General features: G+C 33.8%; 1 protein-coding gene across 4 annotated transcripts; it reads right to left on the bottom strand.

Annotated features, from left to right (window-relative positions):
• Positions 1–500: 500 nt before the first annotated feature.
• On the bottom strand, positions 501–20150 carry LOC128155495 (fibroblast growth factor receptor 2-like). 4 transcript variants are annotated; one of them, XM_052817224.1, is made up of 21 exons: positions 19933–20150; positions 12065–12270; positions 11552–11789; positions 10777–10930; positions 10189–10334; positions 9708–9850; positions 9577–9594; positions 7482–7710; positions 7194–7338; positions 6930–7075; positions 6693–6812; positions 6365–6493; positions 3635–3786; positions 3461–3535; positions 3158–3335; positions 2960–3070; positions 2666–2844; positions 2406–2528; positions 2055–2166; positions 1684–1780; positions 501–1541 (listed from the first exon to the last, which is right to left on the bottom strand). In XM_052817224.1, the coding sequence occupies exons 1-21, from the start codon at positions 19949–19951 to the stop codon at positions 1364–1366; spliced, it is 2898 nt and encodes a 965-aa protein (XP_052673184.1). In that variant the 5' UTR covers positions 19952–20150; the 3' UTR covers positions 501–1363. The 4 variants fall into 4 exon arrangements, with proteins under 4 accessions (XP_052673184.1, XP_052673186.1, XP_052673183.1 ...); XM_052817226.1 differs by lacking the exon at positions 19933–20150 and adding an exon at positions 16892–17036; XM_052817223.1 differs by lacking the exon at positions 19933–20150 and adding an exon at positions 13504–14000.
• Between the last annotated feature and the right edge of the window lie 971 nt (positions 20151–21121).

Raw genomic sequence — 21121 nt, 5'->3', positions numbered from 1 at the left:
TCGTCTTGTATGGGAATTTGAGTCATTATGCTTATTTCGTGCAGTCCGTGATTTTTTTTTATCGAAGGCTGCTGAAGGTTTCGACCAATCGATAAACGTATTAGATCATAATAGTGTAGATTTCAGTCCTTTCATTTTCGATCTATGGAACTGGGAATTACTTATTTCCGTAAGAAATAGAAGGAATCATACTTAGTAAATGAAAATATATATAAATATATTTTAATAGTTATTTTGAAATTTGACACTTTCTATACATTATAGTCATTATCAGAAAATGGTCATATTTCCAATTTCAAAATCGCTTTTGTAGAGAAAGTTTTTGGTTTTAAACTTGGGCAGTCATTTACTGTGTTGTAACAAGAAAATGAATACACAGTGTAAGTATATACGACATATGAAATATTTCTTTAATGACTCGAGAATCAGATATTATTAAAACCTACTAACAAAGAAAGATTTTTATGAAGCATAAATATTAGAATAAAAATCAAACAATAAACATGTAAAAAAAACTTTTAATCAGTAAAGATGATTCCAAAAGAAGTGTGCATTTGACATATGAATAATCTACATGGCACATACCCATCTAAAACTCTACATATATTCAACTATTCATGTAATATGAAAAGAAAAATTATGCATACACACTTAAGAGTTCATATCACAGATTTAGTTTTTTTTTGTGATTAAGTTCTGGTTTGGAATGCGCACCTCTCGTAAAATACTGAACTTTCATTTTTGATCTGTACAAATAAACACACTTCGAAGCATTCTCACAATTGACACAAAACAGAAAATTGCACCCTGATTTATAAAACGGGACTTAAAAACCAGTATTATATTTCGAATAAAACAAATATTTATAACAACGATCGACATTCATTTTTTGACATAATGCTAAAACACACCAAGCAGTCTGCCACATCTGTACAATCGTCATACATATACTGTTTTTTTCATTGGTTGACCTTTGAGGTTATCATAATATGGATATACAGTGGATACATTTCCTGATTAATAATCAGTCATACACCATATTCCTTATATCCATCCAACTCAAGGAACCAGTGACACTGAGGGTCGACAGAGAACCAGCAAACGGAGCGAGTCGACAGAACAAACAACCTCTAAATGTGTAGTTTGTTCATACATGTAAGTGTATTCATTCACCAGCGCCAAAGCACAACATATAAAATTGTTCCACACTCAGTGTGTGACATTATATTCATACACTTCTTGTACCAAATTAGATTGCCCTAAATTTGTTGATTGGCTATCACAAACATGTATATTTTTTTCTCTCGATTGTTGGAATTTGGAATTGGTCAGTTATCCTTTCATTCCCATTGGATACATGTAATTACACACGTTCATCTACAAGGTCAGGGTCAAGGACACTGAATTTGGCCTCCTCATATTCCTGGAGTTCAATATAGTCTGACTCTTTCTCTAAAAGTTTCTCCACGTCTTTGCTGATTTCACTAAAGGACGGACGATTCGGCGGTAACATGTCCCAACATCGTACCATTAGGGCATATCTACAACAGGTCAAAAGCATTAGAAAGAAATACCCTGGAAAAAGCAAGGAACATATCAAAGGCAAGATGTTCCTGCCTCTGAAGTTAGAAGAAGTTGAAAAACAAAAAGCAGATAGATCAAGAGAGAGAGAGATCTACTTACAATTCTGGTTTGCAATGAAGAGGACGAGACAGCCATTTTCCCATCATCACTGTGGAAATGACCTCTCTGGCCGACATACCGGGATATGGAGTGGCACCTGTGTTAGAGTTATGCCTCTTAGTCAACGTTATATTATTAAACACTCTCTCAAACGTATATCAAAATTCAAAACATTTACAGCAGCATAAAAGTATTTCTTATTTCATATCTGGAAAACACGTTATTGTGCGCTGTAGCCCAAATAAACCTTTGAATATTACTAGAACAAGGACAATGGTGATACCGTAACGGTCTTTGGAAAAATACGTGAATACATAATACAGGAAATGTATTGAAGTACTTGCAAAATGGCAAACCTATTCTTTACGTACCCAACGTGATGATCTCCCACATAAGAACCCCATAGGACCACACGTCACTCTTCCTAGTAAAGCACTGGTCGGAGAGAGATTCTGGCGCCATCCACCTGATCGGCTGGGGACCCTATATATGGAATTATAAGTGTTGCCCGTGAAACTAAAATTCTTTAATATTTTATGGAATATACACGTAATCGTTTTTGTCCACACAAGATATTCTAAATACATGAATACATGTATGTATCTTTTTTAAAGAAAATTATTAAAGAAACAAAGTTGATAAATAAAGCAATAACACTAATTATGTACCGTTTGAATGACCCTTCTAAAAAATCAAGTTAAAAAGATTCATGGTCTACTGACCTTTGATGACCTTTCGTAAACCTCGTCTCCTTCCACAGTACGGGAAAGCCCGAAGTCACAGATTTTACACACTCCCTTCCGGTCGAGCAAGACGTTGCGAGCGGCAAGGTCACGATGAATTATCTGTACAGAAAAAAGACAATTTCAGTTTATATATTAATGGTACCAGTGACTTCTTCACAAGTACTCAAAAGGTATAAAATAGCATTCGTTCAATGAACATAAAATAAGTAATACATGTATAATTAAACCGAGCTTACATTTAAAGAAGACAGATGTTCCATCCCTCTTGAGATCTGGAGGGCGAAACTTTTGAGATCTTTGGCAGTGGGAGGAACAAGCTCCTCGCTGTTCGTGGCTTGCTGGGAAGGTCTAAACTTCCGCAGGTATTGCTGCATGTTTCCACCAGCAACGTACTCCATGATAATGTAAAAGGGATCTTCAATTCATAAGTAAAGCATCCATTGAAAAGTATCAACTGAACCAATTGTAATTTCTGCAAAAATCATTGTTTAAATGCTTCAAAAGAATATGATGCCAGATATGATACCTACCTTGCTGAGTACAACATCCCAAGTAATCTACAACGTTTGGGTGGTGTGGAATCTTTCTCATTATTTCTAACTCATGATACAAGTCTTCCTTTTCTATCTCCATCGCGTCATCTAAATACCAGAGGAAAAGTCTGGATTAAATTTTCGAACCTTGTTGATTTTTTGTTAAAGATTTTTAATGAGTTTTTATCGACTTACCACATGTAGTTTTTACGGCAACCATTTCCCAATCAGAATTTCCGTTGATGTTCAGAGCACGCGCCATCATAACTTTTCCAAAACGACCTTGACCTAAATCAATGCCAAGCTGAAGACGTTGTCTGGGGAATTCGTCACTTGGAAGTACACACCTCTGAAGATCCTCCAAGTAAGATTTCTATAAGATAAACATAATTTGAAATATAAAATATTACTTCTATTGAAAGAATCACCCAACCAAAGATCAGTGTATATATATATACCGGTAATTCTTCAATTCAAAATAAAGCAAAAAAGACAAACCAGCTTAATCGTGCTTTCTCCACTGGATTGGTAAGCAACATTGTCCTGAAAAATCTGTTTTGTAGAGGCATTGTCCTATTAAAAAAAGACAAAAATACAAAATTCTCATAATTTTGTTTTCAAATAAATTTTAAAAAGCCTCTTCATCAAAGTAGATCGTATGGGATATTTTACCGATGCGTCAAACTTGCGTCTCCTGAACCAGGTGAGCATCAGTATGGAGAGTATCAGGATCAGGAGGACCCCCGAGGCGGCCCCTATAATGGTGTACAAGTCAGAGTCCTCAGTATCCCCTTTGTCATCAGTGTCTGTCAACCCTGCCACAGCTGTTAAAAGAGAAACGATTGAAAATAAAAAATAAAAAACTAAATTATATATATATATATATAAATCATTTTTCCATTGATATATAAAGGCGGTGTACGAGTAAGACTGAAAGAAAGACAAGAATGAATTCAACTTAAAGAACAAGGCATTAATAACTCACATACCCGTTTGTTTTCCTCTATACCACAAAACTAGCAATAGTTTATCTTGTATCTATGGGTTGATTTTTTTGTGACTTTTTATCCAATTGGAAGATGGGGGAATATACGAGTTTGCCAAAGCACAATTTCTAACTATATTCAGTTTTTGATATATTTAACAAGAAATAAGAAAACAAGATATCTGTGAGCCAATGCTCACTAGTGATATCCCCGCTCTGATGTGAATATGCAAAATAAGCAAAGTCGACATTTAACAGAAAGCTGGCATCCGATTGGTACAGAAATATATCCCACAATATGGCATGCCTAAACAAATAGTGTGTTAAAATTTCAAGCATCTGCGATAAATAGCTGCTGAGAAATCTTTGAGGAAAATTGGTGTGAAAATTTTGGCTAAAATAAACAAAGTACTCATTTAACAGGAAATTGACGTCTGATTGATACAAAAATATATCCCACAATATGGCATGCCAAAACAAATAGTGTGTTAAAATTTCAAGCATCTGCAATAAATAGTTGCTGAGAAATCTTTGACGGAAATTTGTTTGAAAATTTTGGCTAAAAATAAACAAAGTACTCATTACACAGTAAGTTGACGTTCAATTGGTACAAAAATACATCCCACGATAAAGCATTCTTATACAAATACTGTGTAAAAATTTCAAGCATCTGCGATAAACAGTTGCTGAGAATTCTTTGACAAAAATTTGTTTGAAAATGTTTGCTAAAAATAAACAAAGTCCACATTTAACATGAAGTTGACATCTGATTGGTACAAAAATATATCCCACAATATGGCATGCAAAAACAAATAGTGTGTTAAAATTTCAAGCATCTGCGATAAATAGCTGCTGAGAAATCTTTGACGGAAATTTGTTTGAAAATTTTGGCTAAAAATAAACAAAGTACTCATTTAACAGGAAGTTGACGTCCAATTGGTACAAAAATACATCCCATGATATAGCATGCTTATACAAATACTGTGTAAAAATTTCAAGCATCTGCAATAAACAGTTGCTGAGAATTCTTTGACAAAAATTTGTTTGAAAATTTTTGCTAAAAATTAACAAAGTCGTCATTTAACAGGAAGTTGACGTCTGATTGGTACAAAAATATATCCCACGATATGACATGCCTATACAAATATTGTGTAAAAATTTCAAGCATCTGCGATAGATAGTTGCTGAGAAATCTTTGACAAAAATTTGTTTGAAAATTTTAGTTAAAAAATAAGCAAAGTCGTCATTTAACAGGAAGTTGACGTCCGATTGGTACAAAAATATATCCCACGATATGGCATGCCTTAACAAACACTGTGTAAAAATTTCAAGCATCTGCGATAAATAGTTGCTGAGATAAATGCGACAGAAATTTTTGTTACGGACGGACAGACAGACGGACGGACGGACGGACGGACAGACGGACACACAAGGGTAAAACAGTATATCCCCTCTCCTTCGGAGCGGGGGTATAAAAAGTTTTGCTAGAAACTTTGGTGGTATCGAACCCATACCATAAAAACCCTAGATATTTAAAATGAGCTTTTGTCAGGAACTCTAACCACTGAGCCATTTCGGACACAACAAAGTAGGTTGTTTAAGTATTATGTGTCACTTTGGCTACGAATTTTCGGACTTGTATTATTTTTTCAAAACGTTCAATTGTTGGGATACAAAATAATATTTTTAATGTATAGTGGGTCATCTCTCCACGTTTTTGTTGATTGAAATCGGTTTGTTTTCCATTAGACCTTAATTAGACTATGAGAAAAATATGGAGCCCAGACCCACTCTATAAAAGAAAATGCCTTAAAGTTCTAAAATATGACACTATTTGCAGGTTTTGATACGTATACGCCTGTTTGAGTCAACATATTCCAAGTATTGAACATATTTATAGGTTTAAAATCAATGATATATTAAATATATATTGTTTTAAATGATTTTTTTTTTAAAATATAAGATTTATTGATATTTTAATTTCTCAGTAGCTTGTCCGACCGTGTATGGGCATTTTACACGCCTTATTCACCAATCTTCTTCATTGACCCCACAATAAATGCCAATTCTTGTTCCTACATACACGTTATGATTTTCTATTGTCGTTTATGTATGAACGTTGTATATACATTGTATTTTTAGATTTATGCAAATGTAAAAATGCTACTCGTTATAATTTTTACCAAAATAACATGTTGTGTATAATATTATTAACGGGTATCCATTATCTGTCGATTACAAGTTTTCAACTCTCTTATAAACTTGTTAAAAAAATCTACAAATCTACACCTTGTAAATACATGTTTTTAATTTGAGTAAGAGTCCAGTCCAAATATAAATGATATAGGTTATAAATAGTAAAGCTAGTCACGTGCTCAATGAATATTTATAGTATTAAATAAACAGACGTAACTCACCCAGACACGAGTAGCTGTTGGTCCTGTCCAGGACATAGCCACTGTAGCAGCTACAGGTGTACGCCCCCACGGTATTTGTACAGATCTGGTCACATGGCTTCTTGGTGGGCAAGTTACACTCGTCAATATCTAGACATGGCAAAACACTCTACCGTGAGTATACATGTATCTAACATTGACCCTAAAAACTATTTATTACGTTTGAAACAAGATCGTTCTATTCATTAACATGTGACGGGGTTGGTTTTCTTTACACCTGCATATCCAAGGACGAAGTAGGATCAGATTCTCCAACGAAAGATTCGTTGAGGTGTAGAATTTTATTTACCTGTGCAGGTGCCGTTTTGGAAGATGTAGCCCGACTCACACTCACACCTGTACTCCCCCATAGTGTTGATACACGTGGCTGAGCCACAGATCTCACTGTCGTAGCTGCATTCATCGATATCTGTTGTATAAAGACCATGTAATTACTTATTTTACGTCACCTTTGGAATAAGATTTTAAAAGGACATATTTTTTGTAAGGAGACGAAGATTTTACTAAAGGAGTTCAATGTTCTTGCCTTGGATCATTTGTACGGCAATTCCTTGACCATAAGAGTTGTACACCTTGCACGTGTATACGCCAAAGTCCGACACTTGCACAGAATTGATATTCAATACCATATCCAGCTGGTACTCATTATGAAAGACTGTCATTTTCTTTAATCTACAATAAGTAAAATTATATTTTATCGTACCATTTAATACACACACATTCTTGAAGAAAATTGTTCTTATCTAAGTTTCGTAAAAAAAAAAACCATACAGAATATTTTTATAAATACCTGGAAGAAGATGGCAGAATGGCGTCATCAAAGTACCAGGTGAGCAATGTAGGGGCGGGGCTACTCCACACGTGACATGTCAAGTTTTTATTTTCTCCTAGAGTACCATTCATCATTGTGATATCGGCCGTCACGGATGGGCGATCTAAAAATCGGTGGTATAAAAAAATATCAATTTTGTAAAATACGGCTACGTTTTGTAATTTTGCAATTTTTAGAATATCAAGCATTAGAAACCGTTATTAATGGCAACGTTTACGCTTTTGAAAAGAATCGACCTTCTCTGACCTTGAACAGTAATATTTATGTGGTCATGGTAGAGCCTGCCATCTAGGTCAAGGCCACACATGTAGGTTCCGGTAAAGTTGATAGTGAGGCTCTCGGCCAGAAGGTTGAAGTAGATCCCAGTGGAATTAAATATGAAGTATGTTCTTAGGCGGACGTCCCCGTTCATGTATTCGTCTTGGGACCTCAGGTGTACCTCCTTTCCTGTGATGCTGCGGACCAGCCACATCATCTGTTTGAAATGGAATAGTTACAAAAATCTCCGCATTGCATGGATTTGTAAGTGTGTAGAAACCCCAACAAAAAATTTTCGTTTAAAAATTTGAATAAAGATTACGTTTTTTATCTCTCTTAATTGTTATCTTTGATGAATAAATCGTACTTCTACTTTTTGGTTTTTTTTAAATTCAAGAAAATTCGAAAAAAAAAAGAAAAAAGATAAAGCACAAAATCAAAACAAAATAAACAAAACGATGAAGTCTATTGAACTCTCCTGCAATTAATACATTTTGATTAGCTTATCAAGTTTGATAGTAACTATAGATATTTTTTAATTCAATGATTTACAAACTTTTCATTTAATAACATAAATGTTAAAACATGCAATTATATCTTTTAAGATTGAAAGAGACTGGGTTTTTTTCCTCAAATAGAATATCTACAGTTACAATAAAATGAAACATTGCTTTATTTCAAAATACATGTAGGTATATTAATTTGAAGAATTAAATACACAAAAATATGGAGGTCCAAATTCTCAACTCAACTCAAATTTTCTTAAAATGCTCTCAAAATCTCCTTCATAAAAGCAACTCAGAATGTTCTTAGACTTGAGAACATACTTAGACATGAAATGCGTTAAGACGATAAGAAAAAATAACGAGGGGTGTAGAGCATGAGATTCCTTTCAGGGATTATGCACTTGCACTTAGTATTGCTGTTTTTTCCTAAACGGGGAAACGGGGGGGGGGGGGGGGGGGGGGGGGCAGGGGATAAAATTAGTTCTATGACAACAAAATTAAAGTACTAAAATCACAAAGCATCAATTATGGCCTTGTTATTATGGAATTATTCATATCTACCACGACAGCCCAATGCTTGAACGGTTCAAAGATGACTCTTAAATGGTTTTATTTAGTCAAATACCGGTAAATTTTAATTCTATCCCTTTTGTTCTTGCTTTTATATTTGGAAGCTCAAATAGCAAAAATAAATAAAAATCAACAAAAACAAACAAACAAACAAAGCAAACAATAAGGGTAAAAATTCACTAAAACTTTATTGGATATTTGACTTCCAAATCATCAAACGGCGAAAACGACTACATCAAGTGGAATCTAAGTACATTGTGAAAAAGTTAAAGCATATATCAAGAATAAGCGCTCCTAAGAGTATAAAAGTGTATTCTAATTTTAAAAAAACGTCATTTGTCTGCTCAAAAATAAGTCAAGCACCATAGTTGTTTATATGATCTATCAAAGATAAGCTTAAGTGGAAAATTTTCTAACGTAAGTACACCTATAGGTCAATATCCCCTCAACACAAAAAGTGATTTGAGAACTAACACATTTATTTCAATGGGAATTTAAATATGGCTAGTAAGCAGACCTTCTATAGAAACTAGAGGTCAGAACACGAAGTTGTAAAGTGATCACGTATTCAGCACCCCCCTCCCCCGAGTAAATTACGTGCTTTTTATTTTGTTTGTTTTTCACTTTACGTCATTCGTGTAATCCATTAGTTTTTTTTATGATAGGTCGACAGATTTGTTTTTTTTTTAACATTTACCTTAATTGTTCTGGGTAACATTCAAGTGCATATACCAAAAAGTCCAAATTACTGAATCTTAAATTCGATAACATTTCATTCCTTTTCTGGAATCGTTATTTACTTTTAGGAGTAATGCTATTTAGTATGTTATGTTTTAATAAGGTGTCTGATGAAAGTTTTATTGTCATGACCATGCACTCATTTGTAATATAGCAAATAAAATCAAATATTAGACCAAATAAATGAAAGGCTAAAACTGTTCAACTCAAACATATATAAACAAAGCTAACACCTTTATTGAAAAACAATCAATCTGTTTTAGATTTACCCTTGATCCATCGGCCAACTAGGAAAACAAAAAAGCATGTTAGAACACCTAATTCTAGTTCCCTAAACTTCTTACAAAGATTAACAAGTATAGTACAAGGTATAAGTGTAAAGAAGAATACTAGTACATACCGTCGGCACTTTGTCGAAGCCCTGGGCCTTACAGCACAGTTTGAGGGGACTTTTCCCCTCCACGCTGATCTGCGAATGCGTTGGGTAGATGAATTCCACCTTTTTTGTTTGTTCTGTTCCCTTCTGTTCGGTGCGTTCTCCAACTAAATCAGAAGATTTTCACAGTAACTAATTCTGTTTTTGAAAGATCAGAACAGGAAAAACTTTTACTATTTTTATGATAACCACAATTAAAACTTTTCTTTCCATTCTATTTATAAATTTGAAAGCTTTTTCATTTGCGTGTATGCATTTTTGGTCTTGTTTTTCACAAATTATATTTAATTGACGAGTAAATTTTTAATTCTTTTTTTTTTCAGGGGGGGGGGGGGGGCAGGGCAATTTGCATAAAATAAACTTTCTTTTTTAAAATGAAATATGACATTATTGAAATGAAACAACATGAAATAATTAATAACGATTCCCACGCCAGTACAAGTACCTTGGACCTCTATCCTCCCGCGGTCTGACCCGTACTCGTTGCGTACAACACAGGTATAGTTACCCACATCGCTCTCTTGTAGTCTGGAGATCGACAGAATGAATTCCCCGCCAATTTCATCATAACGTTTGATAGAAGTACTGTATCTGAAACGTTATGAGCACTCGTGTTAATCAGGCGCTTCTTTTATAATTAAAAACGCATACAGTTTACTTTGTCCGTTTTTAGGCATTTATTTGTATAGGATGCATGCGAGAACATGTAGAATAATGGGAATTTGATATTTCGTGCCTGGTGTGAGATGACATTGGAAATGATTTGTATTATATGTCCAGATTTAGACGTCCTTGGAAATGCCTTGAAGTTTTGTACTTCATTTTGAGGTTGACGAAAGTAATTATTTTATATCTTTCATTCTAGATTCACTTGCAAAATAAAAAAGGCTAGCCCTTTCAGGTCGGAATATTAATCGTTTTATATCTTATGGTATTATGTAATATAAGAAATTGAATAGAAAAATCATTCTCTTTATACCATGCATTCGTTCTGAGACATTGGAGTAAGATATTAGAGACAGCGCTGTTTTACCTGTCGTCGGTATCGTTCTGGATGGGCGTGTCCCCCTTATACCACACACTTCTGTTGTTGATTTCATCCTGAGAGTGAAATGGACACACCAGTTGCAGGTCCCAGTTCAGCATCCCAGAAATCATGTTCTCAAACACCCCAACTTTCGGCGGTCCTAATAAGACAAAGTATGAAAATATTCATTTATGAAGTTTGATAGCTAAAAAACAATCCAGTATGCCGATATTTTGTTAAACGAGAAATATTTATATCATTTTTGTTGAAATAAAGATTGTTTACTTTGATTTTACATCATACAGTTTTCAGAAATGTTGGAATTAAAGAGGCTGGATATTCAACAAAATTAACCATCAGATCTTCCCTATATTATTTAATTTAAAATGATGTGTTTAGCTATAATTTTTATCATTATTTTATTATTATTATTAAATTATTATTTAGCCAAGAAAAGAATCCGTCAATTTAAACTTTAAAGTTTGAGTGTTTTCTTATATCTCTATACAGAGCTCTTCTTTTCAATGAGATTTGTATGGTCTAAAAATGACCACAACCATCCAGCCTTCGTAATATTTAGTGCGTAGAAACCTAACATGAGGCCAGCTCAAGGTTAGTTTTTTATTACATCGTTCTGTTGCAGACTTACAAGTCCTAAAATTTTACATTCACTGAAAAACCTTAGTAGTATTCCTATGGTCTGCCAATACTAGAGAGAGTACCAGTACATACTGTATATTAACAGTACAGTGCTGTACTTAATTTCTTTATTAGATCGTACCTCTGACGTAAACAACGACATTTCCATCTATCCGCCTGTATTTGTAGTACGCCTGACAGAAGTACTTTCCATTGTCGTTGTAATCGACGTTATTGACGGTGAGGTAGAACAGGTCCGTGACGTCATCACTGACGGAAGATCCGGTGGAGACCTCGTATTTCTCGCTGTCCTCCGGATAGGGGGTAATCATGCTTGTTATTGGTTCCACTCCCTTTGGCCCCCTTTTTTCCCAGAACACCTACAATTATGAACGTAAAATAATGTATATCATCTTACGTGATGATAGACAATGGTTTTCTGCAAAACAATGATGAAGTACGAAACTGCATGTACTTTGAGTTTAAATTAAACAGAAGCTAGGAAATTTTTCTTACCATCCAAAATTTTCAATAATATGTTATTTTTTTATCAAGTAGAAGCAGTGTAATTTCCGAAGTTTTGGTGTGTTTCTAAAATCAGTACTTTCCACAATATTTTAACAAAATCATAACAACAATCTTTTGTAACGCTAACCTGGATTGGCTCCTCCACGTTCCTTGCCCGACATCCCAACCGTAGGTCTGTGTTTGTGTCCACTGGGACAACAAGCCGGGGACTGTGACTGACAGGAGGGTCAACAGAAAAGGTCAATAACTTTGGGCCGTCTGGAGGATGTGAATTTTGACCCCTTCGTTTACCGATGACGTCACAGGTAACAAGTACTACTGTTATGTAAAATACTGCAAAAAAAGTATACTGTATAAGGATATGCATAGTGTATAATAAATGCATGAATAAAACGATTGTTGTATACAGCATCATTTTGTATATGATCAAATACATGAACATCGGATCATAAGATGTTTGTGGATATATTCTCCATAACGATGAAAAATATCTACATGCAAGCCAAACAGTTTGGGTTGTATTATAAGGGAATTCCAGTGAACAATATAGCGTGCTATTATTCTGCCATTATGTAAAAGTACAAGAAACGTCTACATAAGGAACACGCTTTGTGCCCAGTTAAGAAGGGTGACAACTAATTTAATATATATAAGGAATCGGATCCCTTAATATATACCATGAGTAATTTTATAACTCTCTAATTCTACTCTTTCTCACCGATAACAATAAAACGCATCATCAAATCTTGCGTTTGCAGTCATTTAAATGTTTATTTTTCGTGGATGATTGTTTACTTCAACCTGTTTCCACCCACCCTTTGCCCCGTGTTTCTACATATGATGCAATATGTTTTCTCACGCCTGTCTCTGATCGTGATTCTGAACTTTCTCACGTGACACAATAATGTGAAACCAGAGTAATATTTCAGTGAATGTCTAAACGTTATATGTTCAAACAGTCCAGAAGTGGTGCAAACAATGAAAAGACAATTTTTTTCCTGCATGATATATAATGTATTTCATAAGATATTTTAAAGACATTGAAATATGGTATCTGAATATTGCCAACCAAATAAAAGTATATACGTAAAAAGTGCCATTCCTGAATCCATAAACGATGAGATTCGTTTTATTCTTAAACAAAATCAAAGTCTAGTAGCTTAACAAAAAAATATCTGATTGCCCAAAGGTTGTGAAACAAAGATGGCTGGTATTTTGTTTTCCTTTAGTCAATACATTTGGCAGAATTTTAAGTGGAATGTTAATAAATTTGGTAAGAGAACTCCATCAATAACTTTCACAGTTGTTGATATTCATGTACTTGGAATACTTTTCTAGATAAGATAGAGACAACACAAATTACTGATTTGGTTTCCATTGAAGTAGAACAAATACATGCAGATCCTATTATAATAACGCCGATTGAGGGATTAAGACTTTTTACCTGTGTCATATATTGACCTAAACGGATTGAGTTTTAGCTCTAAAGGGAACAATTTCTGTTTCGATGCCTTGTTATCCAAAGTTATATTTCATTGTTTATTCTAATGATCGGTAAATACATACCATTGACAAACCTCACAATTATTCCCATACCGTCCGAGAAAAGATCTAACAAAGATAACTACTATAAGAACACACACAGAACAGAGTTTTCACATATTAAGTCATCCATTTGTTCAGAGAGCACCTAAACGACCAGTGTAGATAAGAGGTGGATGATCAAAATGTGAAGTCCCGAATCTATCGATATCCAGGACGAAGAACGGTGGTACTATCTCCAGTAAGTACAACACGCAGGGACGCTTAATCCATTGCAGAAGAAACATCAAAAAGTATCCCTAAATCCAGTTGTTCAGGACATTGCAAGTGTTCTCAAACTTAAGAACAGTGTTATTTGGGGATTTTTTCGTGTGTTGATCCATTTCTTTTGTAAACCTTTAACTTGTTGAGAAAACATACGAAGAGTCTTCAAATACTTTAACAATCCCTCAATCAATTTGGTTCCACTGAATGAACATATAGCTAAACCTGCAAAGCGTCTCGACCCCAAAACATTAGAGGTATAAGGCGCGACGTCACAATAGGAATTCTTATACACAGTACGCTTAACTGTAAGTTAAACTGGTTTAAAGAATGGTTTCACGGTTTTGTTATTATTTTTACATAAGACATCGCTAGTTCACATGGCACACACTTCAAAATCTCCTAAAGTTCAAGGTCGGTAAATTCGACATACGAGTACACATAATACACTTGTTCAAAAAGGAATATACTTGTGTCTTAATTGTTCCTCACTGACAACCACAAAAACATGAAATTGGTCATTAACAGGGCGCTGGGACATATGCAGGCCCCCCGGGGGTCTCTGTGTGACAAGATTTCTTACGGTCCTGTCACTGACATACACATTTATAATTACCACAGTGTTCAGCTGTATCCATGAGATTCAAATATTAACCTATCTGTGCTAGGTTCAACTGACCTAGATATGCATTTTAGATTTCTTGACTTGTATATTATCAATCGCAGTTGACCACACGATGCAAGCTTCAATTAACAACGCTCATTTCTGTCATCATGAAAATATTGAAATGTATGTCTTTAACTTTCGATGAATTGAAATTAATATCTTTAACTTTCGATAAATTTCTGTTAATGGACTTTAATAGAAAAAAAGTTGTTGATATTATTGTGATAGTCTTGTATATATTGCTTTTACAAATTACTCTCATATCATTGAATAAGAAATTGATATTGATAACTGGTTGCATACATTAATTGGGACTGAATCTTGCACTTTTAACGGACAAATGAACCTTTTCTTACATAAAGTATAACATTATGAATAATTATTAGAATGTCAATTTCGTAGTTAAAAAGAAATTCAATAAAGGGTAAAAGGTTATTTTAAATACTAGAATACAATCGATTTTTTTAAATTTGAGAGTTTTCATGAAAAATTATGTTAATTGCATTTTATTAAATCCTCAACGGCAAATATGTAAAAACAAACACCCAGGGAGTGCTTGCAGACAAGGAGTAAATGGATTATTGGTAATCGGTTAATTATGTCATGTTGTAATTTCCTATAGAGCTGCATGGCTTTGCAGTATATACATTAATAGATTATCTAAATGCTTTGAACAAAAAGATATTGACCAATACGCGAGTGAACGAGGTCCAATTTAAAGGGGCATGGACAGGGGCATATTAAGCCCTGCATCTTGTTTAAAACTCAACGACTGACACCCAAATTTCATTTGATCATTAGAAATGCATTCCTAAAGCATTGCAAATAATAAAAACAGAGAAATACAATTTGACCAAAATTGTGACCATGCCCCTTTAAACCAAAGACACAACACAGCGTCACATAAACAGCATAAAAATACACAACAATAGTGTTCCTTGCACACAAAGCGGAAAATTTCAACCAGATATGCATAACACGATTAAAAGATTCTTGAAACAGGTATTTTATGTCGATTTGTGGAAAATTTATCCCTTTTTCAAGATAGATAAAACTTTTTAGATTAAGGGGTACCCAATTTTGGGAAATACTAATGGGCTTAGTCCTGGCATCGTTTTCTGGCTAAGCATTCTAGCTGAACACATTAAAAACCCTTTGCTCTGTACTCTGTACCCTGGCGCTGTATATGCTGCCTTATTCTAGATTCTTTATAATATCATTGTGATCAATGTTCGATTTGGGTTTGTTTTGGAAGTTGCTACAACATGGGGTGGCCTGTTATTTGTAGTACAAGGTAAAACACTGAGTCTAACACTCCGTGGGGGGAGTTTTTTTCTGTGTTGCGTTGAGTAGGTCCGACATCTTTCCCGTCCTGTGCATTAATTCATTTTTTTATTCCTGTTTATCTATTTATTTATTTTATTAATTTGTACTTTACCTTCAGGTATATTGTTTAGTTATAGTAAATTCTTTAAAAAGGATGAGCTAGATTTGATTCCCAGTCTATGTCTGTTTTCCTGTTATCTTATCACCTTTTTTCAATTTCACCATTGATCAATTCTAAGTGTTAAATGTTTACCAACAGGGAATATTTTTTATGCATTTCAAGTATATGTGAATAGAGGTACTTTATTTTCCTTCCATTCCTATTTACCCGTTTTAAAACATTTTAATTTTGACCGTTCTCTGTGTGAAATAGTCGGTCTGATGATTCCATACAGGTAGTTTATGGTTTTTTCTTGAAATATTTAAAAACCGGGACTAATTTGTCAAAATTGATGGTACAAGGTTTTGTATTATTCCAACACGACGTCGCTGTCACACAAGATATATTGAACAGACCCACACGATATTTCATACTACAATGTACGTTTAATGAAAGAATTTAGAACTTATAAAGCTTCGCTTGGCATACATGTATCTCTAGATTTACTCAAACCCAAAATAAATCTGACATTTTATATTTCACGCATACAATAAATAACCATGTTTTTATATCATGGTAGAATGATTGTGACATTTCAGGAATAAGTGTTTTTCCATATGCGAATGATAAAGAATTATGACACAATGGCTTCAATAATATTGTACTCTAAAGAGTTATCAGTACAAATGATGACGTACAAAGTCCGATAGACATATGTTGTGAAATGTAAACAGAATTTCATACACTTAGTAATTAGCAATAGAGCGACCTAATGGTAGACGGAAGTCGACATGTCGTCAGGATCAAGACAAACATGAAATGTCAAGTTAATAAATATCACAAATTTGATAAACCTGTCATAAAAAATTGCTGTTTTTTATTCATCTATAATGCATTTAACAAAAATATAAATGGAGAAAATTTTGAAATGAAAATAAAAAAAACCTGAACAATACAGTCATAAAAATAAAACAGATAAAATAAATTGTGCTCTAATTGACTGCATACGTGTGTTGAATTAGGTGATAAAATGTAGAGTTAAGCAAGTTACTTACACAAAAACATTCCCTTCTAAGGGTTTCCCAAAAAGTTCAGCGTCTCTGGTACATTAGACATACCCAAGGATCCCCCTCACAGGTCTTTGTTATCTTACAAATAAATTACATGTATATATCTGTCCAGCCATGTACTAGTGTAGAGCACGTACAGAGTCTACATTGTTTACAATCCTACTTACTAAAATCCGGATGTAGGAAAGAGTCAGGTTATTAAGATCGCTTTATTACTAGCCTTTGTTATAAATCAGCAGTTTCTTTTATATAATTCATCCCCAATTTTACAAGGACCAATGAAAACAGATATATTTTACATGTACAAGGACGAATGAAAACAAATATATATATTATTTTTTTATTTTTTTGCGCAATATTAAATCATTTCAGATTTTTGATTTGATATATACATGTACATGTATTTACATGTAAGTGTAATCAATATTTAGGATATATGTATAATACATGTACTCATACCAATGAGAAATATTGTAAACAATATTTTTTAAGTACAACATATTTAGAAATAGCCTTTCGAAATACGCAGCTAACACTCTAACTAATTCATTAGAATTTCTAATTCTAAAATCATGCTTCAAGCGTTGAGCCGCCGCCCCTCCCCCGCATTCGACGACCCCCCTCCCTTTTCATAAACAAAACCATTTAAAAGGAACCACGTTTTCGTTTCTTTTCATGGCATATTTTTAATGACACTTGTTTTTTAACAAGATATTTTTGACTACGATCATGTCTCCTGTCTTCTGAAATCATGACCTCGATCTTTAAAGAATCGCAACGGTGACCAAAGGACGACACCCCCCAAACACTGGTATAGCAGTGATGTGCGTCGAGAAGCTTTGGGTTAAAAGAAAGTATGCAATTCAAGTCTCTGCTGGTTCACACACACACAAAAAAAAAAGTTTTCTTTTCACGCAAGGAAAATATAATTGGATGGTTTTCTAAATAAATGTGTGCCTAAGTTTTGTTGCAGTACAAAGGAATTGGTTACCCCTTCTTTGTTTGGTTTCATGTCTGTCAACTAACTTGTAATTACGTGAATTTTGATATTTTTAGATTTTATTCTAAGTGCTTAGGAGTACAAAAAAATAACCCGAAAAACTTTTCGGCTGAGTATATGATCTTATAAAAATCTGTCATATGTTTCTTTGAAAATGGACAATTTCGCGATTGGTTGGAAGGGTGTGTGTAAAGGGGGGGGGGGGGGTATTGTGAATATAACTTGCAGTTATATCACGAAAGCAAAGGAGCTATATTCGTTATAGTTGAGAAACAGGGGTTTAATTATTTCTGAGTAATCGATTTATCATTTGCATCAAATTCCTTTAAGAATGCAAACAAAACAGGTGCTGTTTTTTCCACGTTCATTAATTTAGAGTTTATTCTCTCGCGACGTTTTTCTTTGTCATTGTCTCGAGTGTATTTTTAGCTTGACCCTTTCTCGAAAATCTTAATAATGAAATAGTATAAAGGTTATCAACATTTCTTCTGAATGCATTAGTATAATTTAATGCTAATTGATTAATAGGACATGCCTTGAAAGCAGAAATGTAGATCCGTGTCAAAGAATATAATTAATAGATAACAATTTTCAACGGAACGGAACATGCATTAAATATACAAAAAATTAATTTTTTTGGCCATAAAAACCACGGTTTTATGACTGTCTTGCTTATTTTTGTAATTCTAAAATGCAAATGAATTATATAAAGTTTTTTTTTTTTTAATATAAATTATTATGAAATTCTACAAAAGGGTCTATATACTGGTTCATAAAGCATCAAATGTCGGATTGTAAAAACTAGACATTTGTTGTAATAGGGCTTATATAACTAGACACGCATTAGTTTATAGTGGGAAAAGCCTGTATGCATATCTGTAGTAGTTTCAAACTTTTATAAAAAGAAATGTCCACAAAATTCTGAAATATTCAATAAGTTTGAATTTCTGATCATATTCAGTCTGTTAAATTTTGAGTGTCGAATACTATAAAAAATATCTCAGAAATTTCAAAATATTTTACTTTTGATCTGAATGAGATAAACCTTTAAGAACAAATGAAGGAGAATGGTCTATGTGAACAGTATAATGAAGAATTCGTATTATTTTCTGACGGCATGCCGTTTCAGACTCAGCCCCAGGATTGAATGCGAATGTTTGATCGAAGGAGATTAGTACCTGTCCATAGGTAAAATTAACTGAATAAGAGGTAGCGAAGGAGTATGTACATGAGATTTTGGGGTAAAAACAAATAATGATAAATAAAGTTCCTTTGCGTTCCTCTGAAGACTGTATATAGACGACTTTGTTCATAGACCCCATATACACGGTGACAAACCATATCGTACATGTGATATATATACACTGCAAGTTCTACATGTACTTTAGAGTAAATGTTTTCATGCAGATTTGATGCCTTTGAGCTTTTCGTTTAATCGTCATGGTTTTTGGTTAATATATATGCGGTCTTTTATATACATCGTATATAATTATATTTACATTACCGAATGTGTACGATATCACGTTGCAGTGTGTGTATGTTTGTATTTATATGGTTGAGAAACAAACACAATACACGTAAAATCGTATATCATAAGTAAACATAAGTTCATCAATCTCAAACTGACAAGACCACTTTACCAATCTATGTGTGAAAACTTACAAAGAATGGTGTCCTCTATTATTGATGACGCCATTGTCTCATTTCCAAAGAATTTGAAACAACCCAGATTCAAAAAACGATAAACCATAAATTTGATGCCAAAAAATATTTTACAAAGGTCGGTCCCCTCTTGTCAGTTATAGTGATATCTTTTATAAGAAGTAAAAATTGAAATAAACTTTATAAGATGTCTCTTTTTCTCTCAGCTTGCCTCGCCAGAAAGCACTGTATGATGTATTATTAGTATTAGAGGTAAGTGGATAGGGCATATGAGGCTGTTTACTATTTATACCTATGACACCAACCCACAAGACCCAGGTTCGTTCCAGGTAGACTCAGGTAGTGTTATCCCTCGCTCACTTACCTCTCTTTGTTATCTCCATTAGGGGCTTTCACTGTATCATCTTCTCCAACTATCTGTCACAGACTTCACAAAGATATACTCAAACTTTTTTGTCTATTCCCTAAATCCCTTAATTAGTCGTTAATTCTTTTCAGTAAATTCCACCATTTTGTATCTGCTCTGTTTGCCTATAAATAACACGATACCCCTTCAGAATGCACACCAAACCTGGCTAGGTTTAAAAGACACAATTTAAAAAACCATTGGACTATGAAGTAGATCTCTATCTTCTCTGGCAGTTCGGCCTGAGAGAACACTTCTTTCGTTTCGACGAACAGTTCTGTTGTATACCTGAACGCGTTCCCTTGTATTTTCTATGCTATTCAAACAACCAAAGTAAATGATGTCGATTTAATTAATCACAATATTAATTCTTTCATAAATCAGAATTGTGGGATGCGAGGTGACTGATTTAAAGACCATTTGTGTGCAATTTTATTTTGTCCCAAAACTCTTAAAAAATCAAACCATTGTTGTTCTGTACCGCAATTTTACATGCTGATTTGGGAGGACGTTTTAAAGATTTTTTTTCACGCTGGCAGATTAACATAGCCGTAATTATCAAGGACTAGAGAGAAACTTTTTATGGAATGTTATAAGGGTGCTAGTGAACTTTAAGACCATTGAAATTCTAGGAAGCAGGGGCAATTAATTGTGGGTTTAGGTGTATGGATGTAAAAGGAAACCACTACAGGATTTTTCTCTAGATCTGTGAAATAATCTTCAATACATTTCTGCGAATTGTATAATTTATGATAATTATACAAACTTGCAAACAAAACATACAATATTTTAAAGTTCTTTTTTTATTCAATTCAATATTTAATTTAGTACATTTACATTTGTATACACTAAAAAACGATATTAAACTGATACAAGAGGTCAACGTTATATTACGTGTACATGTTTATATAATTTATCATCAAGATGGTTGTAAAAAGTCTAGTATTTGTTAGTTTAACAAAGTATAATTAAGGTTAATGGTATCGAATGTTCAATTTAAAAAATTTGCAAGTTGTATGATGAAATGAAACGAAATACTTATGGTACATATAAATACTTAACGCAACATACCCTATAAACATTCAACAAAGAACATTTACAACCAAGACCCCCCCTCCCCCGACACACACACACACACACATAGTAA

This window comes from Crassostrea angulata, chromosome 7, assembly GCF_025612915.1.
Source record: "Crassostrea angulata isolate pt1a10 chromosome 7, ASM2561291v2, whole genome shotgun sequence".
Taxonomy (NCBI): domain Eukaryota; kingdom Metazoa; phylum Mollusca; class Bivalvia; order Ostreida; family Ostreidae; genus Magallana; species Magallana angulata.
The sequence above is the reverse complement of the archived record's forward strand: the minus strand, read 5'-3'. Positions and strand labels throughout refer to the sequence as shown.